General features: G+C 48.5%; 1 protein-coding gene across 1 annotated transcript in view; it reads right to left on the bottom strand.

The window, feature by feature from the left end:
• The window catches only part of KIAA0556 (KIAA0556 ortholog), a 235,310-nt gene that overhangs the window by 19,967 nt on the left and 196,537 nt on the right, over positions 1-18,806 (bottom strand). The window contains exons 15-18 of the mRNA XM_003795751.3: positions 13,533-14,412; positions 6,797-7,522; positions 5,849-6,054; positions 4,537-4,615 (exon numbers count right to left, since the gene is read on the bottom strand). Of these exons, the coding sequence (XP_003795799.1) occupies positions 4,537-4,615; positions 5,849-6,054; positions 6,797-7,522; positions 13,533-14,412 (1,891 nt within the window). The remainder of the gene's footprint in view (positions 1-4,536; positions 4,616-5,848; positions 6,055-6,796; positions 7,523-13,532; positions 14,413-18,806) is intronic.

The following is an 18,806-nucleotide window of genomic DNA, read 5'->3' as shown; positions in this document are numbered from 1 at the left end:
TGAGCTCAAATAGCATCACTCTCTAAACCTTACTTTATCTGCTTGATTTTTTTGGTTATAGCACTTAATGCAACCTGACCACATAGTCTGCATTTATTTGCTCATTTCCATCAGTTTCCCCCACTAGGGTAGACACTCTCTGAGGCCAGGACTCTTGTTGATTTTGTTCATTGCTGTATCCTCAGAGCCTAAAACTGTACTTGATAGATGCTCAATGATGGCTTTTATAAAAATTTTAATGGTTTTTATGTGCACGTAGATAAGGCCAGATAAAACCAGTAAGTTTCATCAAATGCATAATCAATGGTAAATAAATATTTCTGGGTTATCTACTACTATGTTCCAGACCCTGTTTGGGGTGTTGGAGAAGCAGGTATGAACAATACAGGAAATCTCTGAACTAAAGGAGCATCCATTCTAGCAAAGATATTCAATAAAAACGTAACAAATAAACAAATACTGTAGTTCCACAGAGTGGTGAGTACCATGAAGAAAATAAAAGAGCAATGGGATAGAACATGACCGAGCAGGGGGAGGGTGGTTGAGGAGGGCTATCCAGAGGAGGTGACACTGGAGCTGAGACTCAGGTGTTAAGAAGGAGCCCTGCCATGCTTTTTCACTTCTGGAGGAACATTCTAGGCTGAAAGGAGAACAAATCTGACCCATAGCTAGAACCAAGTGGCCAAGGGAGAGAGTAGAGAAAAACGAGATCAGAAGGTTAGGTGGGGGCTAGATCACATGGAGAAGTTTGAATTTTCCCCTCTGCGGTGGGGAGCTACTGGTAGGTCATATTTTTAAGCAGGGAGTGACATGATCTGATTTACGTCTTTTTTTTTTCTCTCTGATACAGAGTCTTGCTCTGTTGCCTAGGCTAGAATACAATGGCACGATCATGCTCATTGTGACCTTGAACTCTTGGGCTCAAGGGTTCCTGCCTCAGTTTCCTGAGTAGCTGAGACAGACTACAGGCATGAGCCATCATGCTTGGTTAACTTTTAATTTTTAAAAGAGATGGCGCCTTGCTATGTTGTTCAGGCTAGTCTCAAACTCCTGGGATCAAGTGATCCTCCCATCTCAGCCTCCCAAAGTGCTGGGATTATAGGTGTGAGCCACTGTGCCTGGCTGATATGTGTGTCAGAAAGCTCTCTTCATTTGGACTCTGTAGGGACACCAGGGAGGAAGCTGTTGTAGTATGATGACCTGGGTAGGGTGGCAGTGGTGAAAATGGGGGAGAAGCGGACAGGTTTAAGATCTGCTTTAAAGACAGCATGCCAGGGTTTTGAATGACCTGAATACGGAAGGGAAGGAAAGAGAAGATTTGACCCAGGTGACAGCATGTCTGTAGGTACTGTTCCAGAGATGGGGAAGGCCTGCAGGTGGAGGAGGAAGTGGATTTGGATAAGAGGAATCAGCATGAGTGAGGAAGGCCACCTCCCCTTGTGACAACAAAAGAGATGGTGGTCTGGGCCCTCCCCAGCCTGCAATCTCTTTGTTTGCCTGGCAAGCTGCGCTCTGATTCCATCTAATTTGGGGCTGCTCCGAAAGCGATTACTCTCCTTTTTGAGCTAATACCCAATGTTCCATATTCATTTTCCTCTGGTGTATCAATTAGTATTTATACAAATGGAAATTAATTTTGTTATTTCTCTCCCATGTTTTAGCCCTCTCAGCTCTCTTCTTATTCATCACTGCTGATATTTGCAAAACTTCCAAAATTAGTGTCATCTGCAAATTAGCAAGTCATATATCCCCTTTCAAAACAGTAATAGGATTGGCCGTATTTACCAACCCCGATGCATTCCCCTGGGTCACTTTATTAAAGCTCTCTCCATTCGCACTGGCTGAGGATTTTGGATACAGTGAGGAAAAAGCCAAAGGTTCGGAGAGGAGCAGTGCAGAAAGCAAGCACAGGCCTCAAAACATTCACAGAATGTGCTTGGTTGAGAGGCGAAGAGAAGAGAAATTATACTGTCCTTACAGTGAAAAGGTCTATGAGCTCTACTCCAGGGTAAAAAGGTGTTGAAATAACATCTCTGAGAAAGGCCAGGAACCAGTTTAGCATCAAAGACATGTACAGACAGCATCATCAGAGGAAGGGGACAGTGGTGGCCTCTGCCTGGCCAGCCTTCCTGCCATTCTTCCTTCTCCTGGTTACGTGGCAGCCTGATCTTCACCCAGTGCTCAGTCCACACTGTTTGGGTGGTTGACTCCTCGCCTTGGGTTTCAGGGGTGGACCTATGATGGGTGTTTTCATCCGCTGGTAAGTCACAGTGATGGGTAACTGACCCAAGCCAGACCACCCAGAGACTTAATTCTGACAGTTGTTGGATCTTTGGGGAAACAGATGTCCTCTTTTATCCAGGACTTCTGAATAGAAGGAAGATAAACCAAGCTTCTAGGAGTTTCCACATGGACATGTGTGAATGAGAGAAGGGCAAGAGAGGAAATCAAGGCATAGAGATGGGGAGAGACATCAAGTCTCAATGGCATCATTTTGTGTCTGATCTAGCTGTGTGGGAAGCTAGCAACCCCTAACTTTGAGTTGCATAAGCCAATAAATTTCCTTTTTTGCTTAACTCAGCTTAAATTCAATTTCCATTCATTATTCACATATATAAAAATTAAAAAAAAAAAGAAGAGAAGAGAGAGAATCCTGACCAATTTAGGGAAAGACAAAACTGAATAAAAAATGACTGCTGTCTTTTTGGACCTCACAGCTTCATGGGAAATGCTGACTCTGCACAAAGACCTCTGATGTGAGGTGGCCTCTTGGGTGGTCTATAATCCTCCAGCACTTTGGGAAGCTGAGATAGGGATATTGTTTGATGATTGGAGTTTAACCAGCCCGGGCAACATAGTGAGGCCTTGTCTCTACAAAAAAATTTTTAAAACTTAGCTGGATATTATGGTAGGTACCTATAGTACTGGCTACTCGGGAGGCTGAGGCAGGAGGATCGTTTGAGGCTAGGAGCTCAAAGCTACAGTGAGACATGATGGCATCAATACACTCCAGTCTAGGTGACAGAGTGAGACCCTGTCTCTAACAAAAAAGACCCTCCCATGCCACTCCCAGGATCAAGACTTAGTCCTTCAGTGGCTGGGATGCTGACAGCCACTAGCTCAGTGCTGGGCCCTCACTGCGACTACCCTTGGCTGAAGACAGGCTATTTGCAGAAGGCCATGCTCCTCCTCAGGGGCAGCCCACATGCAGCGTCATGTTGATGCAGACCCATGAGGATCCAGACTCCTCACTCAACTCGGATAAGCCCAAAGTGCCTTCCCAGCTTCTGATAACTCCTGCCAACCCCCCCACACCTGGAGCTGGCTAAGCCTTGACGAGGCCGCACTGCAGATCAGCCTCTCCCCCTGCCCAGTCCTACCTCCCGTCTTTCCTCCATGAGAGTGTGCCCCAAGAAGCTCCATCTCAGGGTCTGCTCTAGGGCACCTCACTAGCACCAGGCAGGGATGGAGAGGGCAGGCACCCCAGGCTGAGGTATGGCTTGCATGGAAGCCTGCAAGTGGCATGGGGAGGCACATGGCAGGGGCTAACACCAGAACTCAGAGGAAGGTTCCAGCTTCATTCTAAAGAGGAGGGCAGGGAGGTGGTCAGAGGGAGCATGACAGTGTCACATCTTTTGTTTTCAGAACTGGAAGCAGATGACATGCACAAGGGGCAGGAAAGAGCAGAAGTGAGGCTGCCAGGAGCCTTGTTAACAGGGCACAGCAGGGAGGAGATCACAGTCAGCTGTGACCTCAGGCCTGAGGACTCCCCAGGAGGGATACCAACTTGGATGTGCGTGGATTAAGACAGAAGCTGTCTGGGGCCTGGTTAGTGCTTAGATGAGAAGACAGGAGCTGTCTGGAGGGCACATGGAAAGAGAAAGACGAGGAGACCAGGAAGACCTAGATGGGATTTACTCAGAGGTCAAAAACTGGCAGCTGGCTGGCCAGATACACAATATGTATTTATTTGGCTCATATGGTATTTTAAAACATAAAAAAATTAGTCACAAACACTTAAGAATCTGGAGTTTTCACATAAAAATCTGATTTCCAACTTCTAAGACGTCAGAAGACCTGGTATTCTGGGCCTGCCTACAGGGCAGGGACAGCGCTGGCTTTCTTTGCTCACGATTCTGCCCTGGGGTTGAGTCTGAAGTGACAGCTTGAGCCTCTGCACTAATAGATGCCTCACGTACCCTCTGGCTCTTACACACTCATGTTCTACACTTTTTTCTAGGTGCCAACTATAGCCTCCTGAGTCAGGGTCACAGCTAACACATAGGGCACCAACAAGCAAAATGCAAAAGTGTCCTTCTAGGAGGGCAAACTGCAAAGAGGGGTCCCTCCTTTGGAGTGGTGCGGCCCTGCTAAAGACAGTGAGCTGAGCACCAGCCGATCTCAGCCCCTACTTGCCCCACAGCCTGATGTCTTTGAACAATGTACAACCTGCCCAACAGTCCAAGTGACCACGACTCTCCCCAACCTGTAAAAGGGCTCCTTCCACCTGACACTGTCCCAGGAGCCGGTACTCACAGATCCCATGGTAGATGCCTGGCTCTGGCGTGGTGACTGCAGGGACTGGAGAGCTGGGTGGCAGCTCTAGCTCCAGGACCTGCACATGGGTTGTGGGAAAAGCAGAGGAGAAAGGCGGTGGTTTTGGTGATAGCCACACTACTGGCTGGCTTTTTTCCCAGATTCCACTGCCCATTCCATACCCAGGTAAGTCCTTTTGTCTTTTCGTGGATTTTCTGCCTTTGTGGAGCTCCATTACCAGTGATATGAGCAGGACCAGAAAGGCTTGGGTGTCTGAATCCTTGCTGGGAACTGTTATTGGTAGGGGAGGAGCTTGATGCTAACAGCAAAGATATTTAGATTTTCTTGAATAGGAAAGGACTCAATAAATGTTTACCTAGTGATCTAGAGGAGGGGAGGAAGGAGGGAAGAAGGGAGAAGGTAAGGAGAAATGGAGAAAGAATTCAAACCACAGAGAGCGGTTTTCAACCTTGGCTGTTCACTGAATCAGAATCCATCTCTAGGAATGGGGACCAAGGCATGAGCATTTTTAAAGCTCCCCAGGTGATTCCCATAGGCAGTCAGGATAAAGAATCCAGGTCTACAGAGTTAAAAGTGGGTTGCCATACCCCACTTCTTGGGTCTCATAAATAAACTAATTGCTCATTATTTTTCTGCACCATAAATTAGGGCAAAAGTACTTCTACTACTTTACAGAAGGAAAACTGAGAGGCAAAAAGATAGGGAGTTGTTGATCTTCCACAAGATGGAGAGAGGGATCCTTCCCTGCCCTCACAGGGCTGGGCTCCAACAAAGTCGCTTACAAGGGCCTTTATCATTTGGCAAATAGTTTCTACTCAAAGGGCTGTCATGGGGGTTAAACACGGTATCACTGGGCACCCTGCTTGGATCACGGTAAGTGCTCAAGAAAGCCTCGCTGTGCTGATCACTATTTTAATTGTAACTCTGCCTATTAAAAGCATTTCTGGGCCTTCCATCAAAAACCACAGTGAGAGATCAAAACGCAACCCAAAGCAAAAATTCCCCTGAGACTGTCACCTCTAAATTACAGAGATGACACAGAGCTGATTTCTCCTGGCTTTGATTAAAATTTGAATACTTTCTTTACTTTGGTTAAAAAAAATAAAAAATAATTAGAGAATGAAATATGACACACAGGACAAGAAAAAAAAAAAGGAAGGAGAAAAATGGGAAATGTCAAAACAGTAGCACCAGCAGCTTAAAGAATATCCATCTTAATTCTGTCTGCTCTACTCTGAGTCAGGAGGAGAAACCTGCCCCGGGGGTCCCCAGCCCCCAGCGCTAGTCCTACCAGGTCACTGGCCCACAGGCCAGCCTGGGTGAAGGGCCGCTCGTCCCTCTCGCCGTCAGCTGTGCTAGGTCTCCTCAGCTCCTCCTCGTACTGCAGGCTGCCCAAGCTCTCCACATCGACGTCAAACGTCTCATCAGAACAGAATATGGCTTCGAGAATGTCATCATCAGTGGTGAATAAGATCGTGTCTCCAAAGTGCTCTGGGGCTGATGGGTTACCAAGAAGATGGAAGGCTCATCTCACCCCAAATCCCAATGAGCTATAGGTCGAGAACCCACTCATCCACCTTTGTTGATTTGTGTAAATGAGCCTTATTATTCTTCACAAATTTGCAGACGGAACTTATTTACTGTAAGAACAGACAGATCTAAGGAAGGGACCTAATCTAATGAGAATCACTGTGATCTGTCATCGAGCAAGTGACATTTCTCTGGTGTGGGTGGGGCAGTGAGGCAGATGCTGTGGATGCTCCACCCGGGTCCCTGCTGATGCTTTCTGTGGAATGCCTTGACTAGGAGGGTGTGGGAGTCACACCTCCAACCTGGGCAGCCTAGCTCCAATGATGGACCAGCTTGTGAGCTTCCAGCAACCTCCTCCTTTGCCTTAAGGCAGAGGAGACCCTGCAATTTATGCTCCAGAGCTCCCCTGGGATCAGCCTGAGGCTGGGCTTCCCCTGAACCATCCTTGCCTAACTGCTCTGGTTTCTCCTAAAAAAGTGCTCCCTCAGTCAGGCACATGCCAAAGAATTCCCCTTATCAGACTGAGGTTCTAGAAACTCAAGCTAGGTACTTAATGGGGGAGTTTAAGTGAGGTCCACTCCAGCATACCCACGCTGCAAGAGGTAAGGAGTGGGTCAGATCTCCTGTTGCTACCCTGTGGGTTTATTCCACAGATCCTCGGTGAGTAGCAGGTGGGGGCTTTGAGAACATTGTAACAGATATACTGTACCTCCCGCCAGGGTTCCTGTGGCCTTGGCGATTTCTCCTTCAAAGATGCACTGGGCGTCTAACAGCATTGTGATGTCCTTCACACCGCGGAAGGAATGTATCCGAGACTTATTGTAGTTCCAAATCCTGATCAGGGCGACATGGCAAGGGTGAGTGAAGTTGATAGAGATGGAATGGGACTTGCCTGGAGTGAAGGGGGCTAGCCAGACGTGCATGTCATCTTGGGTCCTGTTCACCCCATCAATGAGGTTGGTGACCACTCGGGGGTCCTTCTCATAAGCTGGTAAGATATTGATGTTGGGGGGGTCTGCCTTAATGTGTGCAATTTGTACCGGCTCCCCCTTGGAGCTGAATATTTCTATTCCATTGAGGCCGACATAGTGTCTGTCTCCCCACGTAGAATGAATGTCGATGACCAAGTGCTGTCCATAAGGCAACACGGGGATTTTAAAGTCACCCCCGTCATCTGTGTCTCCAGAGCAGCCATCCTGGCCTCTCAGCGGCTCTGTTGTCTCCTGCTTGCAGGGAGGCAGCTGGTCGCTGAGCCGGCCACTCTTCTGCTGCTGCAGAAACTCATCCAGGATGTCCCCCTGGAACTCCATGTTGGAGATGCGACCCCGGTGGGAGCGGTCAAAGGCACTGAGGGAGTTCCAGGACTCGTGCAGCGTGTGTTCCTGCTCGCTGTGCCACTTCAGCCGTGGCGGAGTCCTCATGGACCAGTTGTCTTCTGGAAGAAAGGACATAAGAGGGTGAAGCCCCTTTAATGGCATGTGTAGAAGGAGGGGATCCTTAGAGACTGTCTCATCCAGGGCTCTCAGCCCAGCCGGGCCACCTCCAGGGGGGTGTTCTAGAAACCAGCGGGGCTACTCTTGTCTGTCTTGTCACCCAAGAGGCCCTCCTGGCACTTGATGGATGGGTGAGGTCAGGGATGTGACTATCTGCTCTGCTTGGGATGGACCTGGCACAGGGCCTGGTCTCCTGTCCCACACAACTTTTAAATGTCCTGCTGGACAGTGAGGTTGGGAAAAAATTATTTAGAATCACTCAGGTCTAGAACCTGGTGGGTTTTTTGTTTGTTTGTTTGTTTTACCAAACAACAAGGTGTTTTGTAATAGACTTTTGAATTTCTACAAATGCAGCTATCATGACTGGGGGCAACGCTGTGGTCCTGGGCATCTGAGTCAGCAAAGTGAGGGTTTGTGCTTGAGGCTGACACAGTCATGTGACTCTAACGGTGCCTTCAAAGACAATTTAATGGCAGGGGGAAGGCTCATAAAAGAATGTTAAATGGAAAAAAAAGCCAGATACGCAATTTTAGATGCAGAATGTCCTAGTCTGGGTGACACGCACCAGTGTGTTAACAGCGATGTTCATAGTTTCTAGGTGGTGAGTAGGAAGGATTTTTATTTTCTTTCTTATAACTTTATCTTCTAAGTTCCCTACATGTATGACTTTTATAATCAAGAAAAAATGCTATTAAAAAAAGTCAACGAGCCACATATATTACAAGGTAGGGAATTCACTTCTCCATGCGGCTGAAGCCCGTGTCCCGAGCACGTGGAGGACACAGGCCCAGCCCTCAGAGGGACGGCTCTGCAGGTCCCACTCTCCTCTGTGGAAAATATGAAAGCTCCAGTGTGCATATTAAGCAGGGGCCTGTCCTCGCAGCCATGCCACGGCTAACTGCCATCTGAGGGTGTCACTCTGGAAAAACAACAGCTGATGACACTGACATTCTGTTTTTTCTCTTTTCATATCGTACTGTGCCCTGTACTCCATTTTCTGCCTGTCTCCTAGGGGGCTTGGCGCCATCAATTATCTTCTCTCTCCAGAATCTTCAATCACTCCTTCCCCACTGGAACCTTTCCCTCTCTCTGCCTGCAGACATGCATAAATCTCTCCTACCTAAAAGAGAGAAAGAAAGAAAAAGAAAGCCGACCTGCTCCTGTGGCTCCCTCCAACCACTGTCCTATCTTCTCCCTTTTGCTCAGAGGCTCTGGCTTCCCCCTTGACCAGCTTCTGTCAACCCCCTGCCACCTGGTGCCTCTTTCTAATGTGATTGTTTTACTCACCCAAACTCTACAATGCCCTGATGTGGGGGATCCCCCACCTTCAGGCCTTCTAGACTAGGTCAGTGCTGACAGCATCTTTCCAAGTTGGGTGTAGCGGGGCTACCTTTAAACTGGTGGCGCTAAGCTGGTGGGATGTAGGTACGAAGTTGCTAGGGGCCATTTGCTACACTGTGGGGAGAACCAGCCTGAGAATGAAGCCAATGTGGGGAACACGAGCTGAGAGATGGAGAGAGAGCTCCTGGAGCCAGGCATGCCTAAAGTCAAATTCCTAGTGGTTTTCTGTCCTTTCCATTTATAAGAATCCTGCAACTCCCTCAGTCCTACACTGAAATGGCTTTCTCCACATGATCAATGACTCCCCAATCTTTGTCAGTGCTCAGTCCTGCTTGAAATCCTAGGCTCACCTCTTCCATTCCATATGCCCCCTCTACTGACTTAGAACACACTATACCTCCCAGGTTGTCTGTCTTCCCCACTGACGGCTCCTCTCTCTCCACCACTGCAGTGCCACCCTCCCACACCCTCAGTTAGTGGGGAGGGCCCACGGCCTGGGCCAGTCCTCTCCCAATACTGTCATCTCTTCTCACCCTCTTCTGTCTCCTGGCTCCCAGGAGGTACTGCTCAACAACCCATCCCATTCTGCCTTCTCCACCCCAGGCACTATCTTCTGACTCCATTCATCCCTTGGGAGGCCCAGACACGTCCACTCTGTCACTTCAGTCTCCATGTACCTGAAACAGAGTTTGTCATGATCCCTCTAGTTAGCATTGCCTTTCTGCACAGAAAATCAGGACAACCCAACTCACCACACCCCCAGGGCCCTGAGTGTGGCCCCTGCTGACTTCTGCAGCCTCCTCTAACAACCATCTGCTCCAGCCATGCTGGGCCTCTAGGCACACCCAATACTTTTGTGCCCCTGATAGAAATGCAAGGCCTGCAGATGTCACATAGCTGGCTTTTCTCATCTCCTTGGGAAGGCCTTCTCTGCTCCTTCTGCTCCCTGATGTGCCCCAGTGCCTCCCCCAGCACCTAGCACCCAGTACCTGGAAATGCCAGTGAAAGGATGGACTGTTGGCACCATCCTTTCTGCACTTCTTGGGATCCGGCCTGGAGGCCAAGGGGCCCCCACACACACCTGTCAGTTCTGCACCTTCTCTCCTCTCCCCTCCTTCTCATCTGCCACTTAAAAACATACCAGAAGTTTCTTCCATGCTCCCCTTCCAGGCACGAGGCTTAACATCTGGCAGAAGGAACTATCCATATGGATTACCATGACTTCAGTTTATGTGATTTGATTTCTACTGACTCAAATGAATGGCCTGGGTCTGTTTCCAAGTGCGCCAAGGAGATGGCACCACACGTCATGTGTCGGGGACTCAGCCTGGGTGTGTGAGACAGGCAGGGACTTTGCTTTCATTCTGCATCTGCTTTCTAACCTATTCTCCCTGAGTCGTATGCTCTTGGTTTAAAAGCAGAGAAGTGTAGTCTTGCTCCTGGACCTCTTAGATGTGATAGCTGGCTGGGGGCCCATGTGTCTCTCCATCTGCAGGAGAACACACTACTTGCCACTCCTTGGGCATCAGGGAGCTATGTGGATCAGTGCTTTGTCCTGTCATTGCCAACATACTTATCTACAATCTGAACAGACAGCAAAAGCTGCTGCTTCAATCTGCAGTCAACAGTCTGGGAGGGACCACCTATTATGAGATGATGGGATCAAAGATTCCAAAATGCTCCTGGGTTGAGACTAATAGGAACTATGAAGCTTTCACTTTTAGTTTATCAAAATCAACAACGCCACCACGAGTTATGTAGTAATTGCTACTAAAACAGGAAATGAAAAAGTATATACAAAGACTGAACACAGCCATGTTTATTCTAGTGAACTATTCTTCAGCCATTGCTGATTGGACAATGACGGGGCACTTGACCCAAGTACACCTATCAGCTTCTTCCTTGAGACGGTGGAACTGATTGCGGGAAGAAGAACTGGAACATAGTTACTTTAGGGCTCTGAGGCCATTTCCTGCCCTATGAATAGAGCAAAGGAAGCTGATCTCAGGAGGAAAGTGTGGAAAATTGGACCCACAGAGAAGCAGAGGTAGGGCTCAGCAGTTCTGGAGACACAGGGCCTCCTTGGGTCCTCCGGCTTTCTGGTTTCTTGCTCTGGTTCTGTGATAAGCAGCTATATTTCCTGCCTTTGGGGGTCAAGGAACTCCTTGAGCATTCTCAGATTAATACTCTCTTTACTGCTCAAGCAATAAATTATCAGATCTCATTTACCTATAGCTAACTGACCCCTGATGAAGATACCTCTGAAATGCAGATGACATTCAATAAGGTGCTCTGTTAGGCAAAAGGATTCCCTGGCTCTCTCTTACACAGTGACAATACAAGTCCAATCCAAAGGAAGAATCCGGGCACTCACTCATCCTGCAAGTGTCATTGGAGGGCTTGGCCTGCACCTTTGCTGAAAGGTCCAGCTACTGGGTTATGCTCTATTTAAGATTAAGTGCATAGTTTAAGATTTCTAAGTACCCTTCCTTTTTAGCATCACCAGATTAACAAGCATTAAACCTCAAGGGCTCAGTTTTTAATGTGTCATTGACTCAAGCACTGAAATGCCTAGAAAGAAATTAAAGTGAGACAGAGTCTTCTAAAGTTAGAATAATGCCCATCATCTTGGAACTCCCAGAAGCTCTGTATCTCTGTTTATGGGAAAGCTTGTGATCGCCTGGCTCTCCCAAGTTGGGCCGCTGACAACAGCTGTGATAACAGGTTACTATAGTGATGTGAAGCACATGCACTGGAGCTGGCCAGCCTGGGTTAGAATCCTGCTCTAACCCCTCCTTGGCCCTGACCTGAAGAAGATTACTTCAACCTTGCATTCTCTTTGTAGTGAGGCTTAAAGTTCACTCAGGGGACATGCCTGAACAGGGCCTGCCTACTGCAAGCACACCACACATGTGGCTGTCACTGGGCCTTATACCATCCTCCCTCCCACATGGCAGAGGACCTGAACAGACAGCACCTGCCCTCAGAGAGCCTCTTAATTCTTCCCTTCCACTCTACTCTTCCCCCTAATACCCAGCCTCTGTGGAAAACCTCAGAAGGGGTGAGTAGCAAAAAATCTGCAAGGCTGGGGAACCAGCAGGCAGCTGTGCACAGGGAGGAGCCCAGAGTCTGACGTATCAGGTATCTGTCTACCAGATTCTTCCCAATAGACTAGATGGTGATTTGACTTATTAAAAAAAAAATGTGCATCAGTTTTACATACAGATGCACCACCTAGAGGCAGAAGCACAGAGTGGGGTGATGATGGAGGCAATGATGATACCAACGGCTGACATCTCTTGGACGATCCCATGTGCCAGACACTGTGCCAGAAGCTAGACACATATGATGTCATTTGATCCTCCCAGAGCCCCTATGGGTACTGTTAGCATCATTTTACAGATGAGGAAACTGAGGTTCAGAGGAGTTTCAGAAGCTACCCAGGTGTGGGCTAGAGGTAACAGAGCCAAGGCAGTCTTATCCTCCAATGTGGTAAGGGATGGGGTTAAATGCAGAGGATCTAGCAGAGAGCCCTGGCTTGGTGGGTCTCAGTGTTCTGTGGATGGTAAAGGACGTCCACATTCGAGCTAATGTTGAAATAACAGCCACCACTCGCTGAGCACTCTCCACATACCAGGCCCTGTGTCACTATTTTGAAGCCATTGTCTTATTCATTCCTTGAAACACTGGAAGGCGGCAGGGGTTGGGTGGGACTCATTCCCATTTTACAGAAGGAAACACTGAGACTCAGAGAGTGGAGTGCCTGCTAGAGATCCCAGATCTGTAAGTAGCAGAGTTTGGATTCAAGTGGTGTGACCCTGGCTGCTATGCTACATGCCTTTCCAGCAGCCAAATCTGAGTACAAATATTGAGAATCCCAGCTCTTGCCAGATGCTCCTTTCAGAACCGGGAGTGTCTGTGGAGATAATCTACTGCAAAGTTCACAAAGCTCTCCTGGTGAGTCCTGCAGGCAGACGTGACTTTTTTGACACACACAGTGGTTAAAAATAATCTCGATCAGTTGGCAATGTTGAAAAATAAGAATATACCACATATTCTTATTTTTGGCTTCTCTTGAAAGAAGGAAAAGGGAAGTCTGGCACACTGGCCTTGCATTCCCAGTGACGAATGGAAGTCTAAGTGGGGCAGCAGCTGCCCCTTTAGGGCATCGGCCCTCCCAGTTTGCCAAACTCCTTACCACTCCCTATGCTACTTCTGACACCCAGACAAGTATCAATTGCTATGTGTCATCACACTTGTGTTATTTTTCCAACAGTACAGTTAGGACACAGTGAAGTAGGTAGAGATCAATGTCTCTATTAATGGTAAAATAACAAAAGTCTGAGTTAGAAAAGCCACGTGTTATAAGAACAATGGGCAAAGGGATATATCTTGGTGACAATGACATGTATATCTATGAGTTTACCATGCAAAAATGTGTCTTGCCCATTTCACTCATTTAGGCTACTTTTCTGCTTTTCTGGCCCCTGAGTGTATGTGTGACCCCTAGTGGAGAATAATCTCGTTTTACAGATAAGAAAACGGAGGTTCAGGGAGCTAAATGGGTCTGTGCCAGTTAGAGGCGCAGGGATGATGGTGGCTGGAGCTTACCTCTGCTAGTTGGTTGGTCGTCACCATGACTACTGCTGACAGCATCCTTCTTCATGCTCCTCCTCCCACTAGCAGGGCGCTCCCTGGTGGGGGGCTTGTTAAAGATGTCTAAGTCATCGCTGCAGGCTTTGGGGGTTCCCCTGTGGGGTCCCTCACCAGCAATGACATTCCAGCTGGTTACTCGCCCTTGCTCGCACTGGGGGCCTTTATCCCCGGCTTCATTCTCTCTGGGACCCTCACCAATGACACTGTCTGACAAAAGCCTGCCTTTCCGGTCCAGGGGCTTCTGAGGACTAAGCCACGGGGGTCGTGGTTTCCCATCTTCCTGCTTCCTGCCTTTCCCTGTGGGAGAAGGTTGTAACCAGGATGGGGTTTTCCCAGGAGGCTCAGAGATTTTTCTGCCTGTGAGATTTTCCAGCTGTTGGATCAGAGAGGACTCCTCATCAAGAGGAGGGCAGCTCACAGGTGGGGAGGCCGCAGGGGCACCGAGCATGTCACCCTTCAAGGCAGAGGCTGCTGGCCATCTTAAATCTTCTTCTAACTTGGACAAACTGTCTTTCTCGCAATTAGTAGAATTCACCCTTTCACCAGATACATTTCCTTGTGAAGAAGGCTTCATATCCATGAATTCTTCAGCGGGCTGCGAGCGACTGAGACTGAGCTCCTTGTCCCCATCTGTGCCAGGCATTTTGGGGGCATCTTTGCTTTCCTCCAAGCCAGCATGCACGGCGTTCTCGTTTCTTTCACCCTCCTCTTTCTTTGGGCTGACCAGGATGCTCTGGTCAGCCGGAGCCTCCCCGCCCCCTTTGTCTAACTTGCCATCGAAGATAAGGCTTTTGTTGACATAAAGCTTCACGTTCTTGGCACCAATGTCAAGATCCTGAAAACACAAAATTTAACAAAATGAAGATGCACGGCACCAGACCGATGTGTCACATTTTGGAAGTAGAAGATACCAAAAAAGGAAAAATGTGAAATGCTAGAAACGTGAGCTTTATAAAAACCCCAGCACTGGGGGTGTTAGACAAGGCTCAGCCTCATTTCTGTGCGAACCGTTACCTTCTCTATAAATCAAAGGACTTTCACAAAGAGACGGCCTCAATCGCTGTCTTCGTCATCATTACCGCCTGGCGGGACATTCATAACAGCCTACTAATTGGTCTCCCCGCTTCCCAGCTCTTGCTACTTCAACCTCAACTTCACATTGCCACCAGAGTTCATTTTCTCCCAGAGCAAATCTGCACCGTCACTCCGCTTTGTGAAATCCTTCATGTTTTTCCACTGCCAATAGCAGCAGTTCTTTTAAGCGTGGGTCCTCGGCCATCCGCTGAGGGAAGTCTGGCATGCATATAAAATGCAGATTCCTTGGGCCCCGTGGTATCAAAATCTGGGTGCCCTGAATGCAAAGCCTGAGACAAGGACTTGGGTACAAGTAGCTTATTTGGCAAGTGATCCCAAGAGGAAGTGGAAAAAGTAGGATAGGGCAGGACAAAACCCCTAAAATTTTGAGGAATCCAAAGAATGCCCCGAAGAAATGCCCCTCCAAAGACTGGGGTATTTATCCACTGTCCTTGAGGACACTGATGCCCACACATGTTCACAAGCTGGGGCACATTCTGTGGCAGAAGGCCTGGTGGCAGTTGAGGTGAAGCATTTTCACCATGGGGAGTGTTTGTGGGGGCTGTCCCCCTCCTGCTATGGCTGCAATCAGAGGCCAGCTGAGGGGAGGCACTATGGGGGCCACTGCCTCAAGGTGCCCTCTAGGGAGTCTCTGCACTCTTGACAAGTTCTCCAGGGGAAGCCTTTGCAGGAGGAGGTGGAGAACCCAGGCCAATGGCATGACTTCCAAACCCCTCTGCTTGACACACTGCAACGTTCACAAAGGGGCCCTGTCTAGCTTTCCTGTCTTCTTGTTCCCCCACAACATATGTGCCCCCATGTCATGAGGTGTTCAATGCTCCTCTGTTTATTCTTAAAATAAAATCACACCTCCTCTTGCTACTGTGTCTTGTTCTTTTACAAGAAAGAGCTTTCTTTTAAAAAGCTTTATCGAGGGATGTAATGTACATCTCACACAATCAACTGTGTATACCAAAGGGTACACCTGGGCAGGTTTTAACATGTGTGTACGCCATGAAACCAGCTCCACTCTCAAGAGAATGAACAGGCCCAACCCCTCCCCCAAATTCCCTCCCTTACCTCCTGCCCCAGCCCCAGGACACCAATAAGCTACTGTCCCTCATCTCCCATCATTTGTCTTTTCTAGAATTTGTATTTAAAGGAATCGTGCGGTATGTGTTCTTCTTTGCCTGGTTCTCTCACTCAGCATAACTACTCTGAGATTCATCTGTGTTGTGTGAATTGATAGTTTTTTTCCCTTTTTATTGCTATAAAATATTCCATTGCAGGAACACCCCAGGATTCATCTGTCACCCCTACAGAGAAACTCTGAGAGCCCTGTCACTGTGTCCTGTCCTCCTATCCTATTGGTTTCCCCTCCACCTCCCCACGGAGCCAACAGCTAGGGTTAGAGACTGTTCTTGCTTGTTCCTGATGACCCCGATTTATACCTGTTGTCCTGGTGTAATCATCATAGAGTCCTCCCTTCACTCTCAGCAGGACCCTGGTCCTCACAATAAATTACAGGGACCGGCCACCTGCCAAGTCCCATGGAAAATTCTCAGTCCTCAGGGAGAGCAGCGGCCCAGTACTCTCCTTAAGGGAAGTCAGCCACTTCTCCTTGAGGGATTTCCTTCCCTGGGCTTCTGTAGCTCTGCATCCACCTGCTTTGCCTCCAGCCTCACTGGGTCCTCTGCTTCCACTGGGCCCCTGCTTTCACTCACTGGCTGGTCTCAGCCAGCCCCAGGCTCTATATACCACCTTGTGTCCATGCTTCTGAGTTATTTTATTTTATTTATTTATTTATTTTTGAGGCAGAGTCTCACTATGTCATCCTCAGTAGAGTGCTGTGGTGTCACAGCAAACTCTTGGGCATAAGTGATTCTCTTGCCTCAGCCTCCCAAGTAGCTGGGACTACAGGCGCCCGTCATAATGCCTGGCTATTTTATTGCTGCAGTTGTCATTGTTGTTTAGCAGGTGTGGGGCTGGATTCGAACCTGCCAACCTTGGTGTATGTGGCTGGCACCATAACCACTGTGCTATGGGCACTGAACCCTCTGAGTTATTTTAAAACTGTGACCCTGACCTCTCCACCAGACCCTGAGTGACCACTTGACTCCTGGACATCTAATGGGTATCTCAACTTTAAGATGCCCCAAGCGGAATTCTTATATCACTTTCCCCAAACCTAGTCTTCTCCCATCTTAAAGATAGTTCTACCACATGAGCAGTTGCCAAAAAATAGGGTCACCCTCAATCTTTCTCACTTTTTCACATATCCAATCTGCCAGCAAGTCCCTCAGCTTCATCTCCAAAAAGCACCTGAACTCTGGCCCCTTCTGTCCAAATGTGTTGCTGCCTCCCTCGCCTAGACTACCATCATCTCTCCCGGAGACTCAACCGTCACCTCCTACTGGTCTCTCTGCTTCCTCTCTGGACTCTGCCCCCACCTTGCACCTACACTTCATTTCTACACAGCAGCCAGTCTTAAGTTTAACAACTTAAGTCAGATCATAGGAGCATCCTGCTTAAAGCTGCCCAGTGACTTCCTCCTACACTGACAGTGAATCCTAACTTCCTCCAGGGTGCCCCCCACCCCACCCGGCTGACTTCTCTGACTCCAGCTCACTCGACTCAGGCATGCTGGTCTGATAGCTGGACCTTGATGCTGCCAAGCTCATTCCTTTATCAGACCTGTGCACTTGCCTGGACTGTTCTGCTCCAGGTGCCCTGACCACCCCTCTGGAGCTGCCCCTTCCCCATGGGTCCCTTCCCCATCCCAGTTCCCCGTGTTAGCTCATTTTCATCCCTAAATTGGTCTTACAGCTTTTTTTTTTTTTTTTTTTTTTTTTGACACAGAGTCTCCCTTTGTCGCCCTCGGTAGAGTTCTGTGGCATCAGAGCTCACAGCAACTCCAACTCCCGGGCTTAGGCGATTCCCGTGCCTCAGCCTCCCAAGTAGCAGGGACCATGGGCGCCCGCCACAACTCCTGGCTATTTTTGGTTGCAATTTGGCCGGGGCATGTTCGAACCTGCCACCCTCGGTATATGGGGCCGGCGCTACTTAAATTCCATGATGCTAGCTGGCTGTGCCCCTCTGAGTGTGGATAGTACAGCACCAACTCCCGGTGCTGCTAGAGCACGAAGTCAGAAGTTGGGAGGATTTGGTCTCCCCTCTCCAAAAGCTCTGACTCATCGTGTGTAGTGGACAAGCCACCACCCTCCCACTCACATCTTCCATCCTGTAAAGTGGGGATTTTTTGTGTGTGTATAGCAGCACCAAGGAGGAAAGAAAAAAGATCAAAAGGAAGCGCGTTCTTGGACGGCGCCTTTGGCTCAGTGAGTAGGGTGCAAGCTCCATATACTGAGGGGGACAGGTTCAAACCTGGCCAAACTGCAACAAAAGTAGCCTGTGAGCTGTGACTCCACAGCACTCTACCAAGGGCGACATAGTGAGACTCTGTCTCTTAAGAAAAAAAAAAAAATAGTTGGCCGTTGTGGTGAGTGCCTGTGGTCCCAGCTACTCAGGAGGCTGAGGCAAGAGAATCACCTAAGCCCAAGAGCTGAAGGTTGCTGTGATCTGTGATTCCACTTGCACTCTACCCAGGGCAACAAAGTGAGACAGAGGCTAAAAAAAGAAAGAGGTTTGGTGACTGTAGCTCAGTGGCTAGGGTGCCAGCCACATAACACTGGAGCTGGTGGTTTTGAATCCAGCCCAGGTCTGCCAAACAATGATAACTCCAACCAAAAAATAGCTGGGTGCTATAAGTGGGTTCCTGTAGTCCCAGCTATGTGGGAGGCTGAGGCAAAAGAATCTCGTAAACCCGACGAGTTTGAGGTTGTTGTGAGCTGTGACGCCACATCACTCTACCCAGGGTAATGTAGTGAGATTCTGTCTCAAAAAAAAAAAAGAAAGAAAGAAAGACCTCTAAAGCCAGATACTTAGAGCTATGCTATCTAATATAGTATCCCCTGTCATATGTGATGTTTAAATATAAAATTAAAATTCAGGTTCAGCGCCTATAGCTCAATGAGGCTGCTGGGTAAAAACCCAGCCTGGGCCTGCTAAACAACAACAACTACAACAAAAAAATAACCAGGCATTGTGGCAGGCACCTGTAGTTCCAGCTACTTGGGAGGCTGAGGCAAGAGAATC

The sequence above is a fragment of the Otolemur garnettii genome, unplaced genomic scaffold (assembly GCF_000181295.1).
Source record: "Otolemur garnettii isolate 467f Iridium unplaced genomic scaffold, OtoGar3 scaffold00096, whole genome shotgun sequence".
NCBI classification, from domain to species: Eukaryota; Metazoa; Chordata; class Mammalia; order Primates; family Galagidae; genus Otolemur; species Otolemur garnettii.
This window is presented reverse-complemented; position numbering and strand designations above follow the sequence as displayed.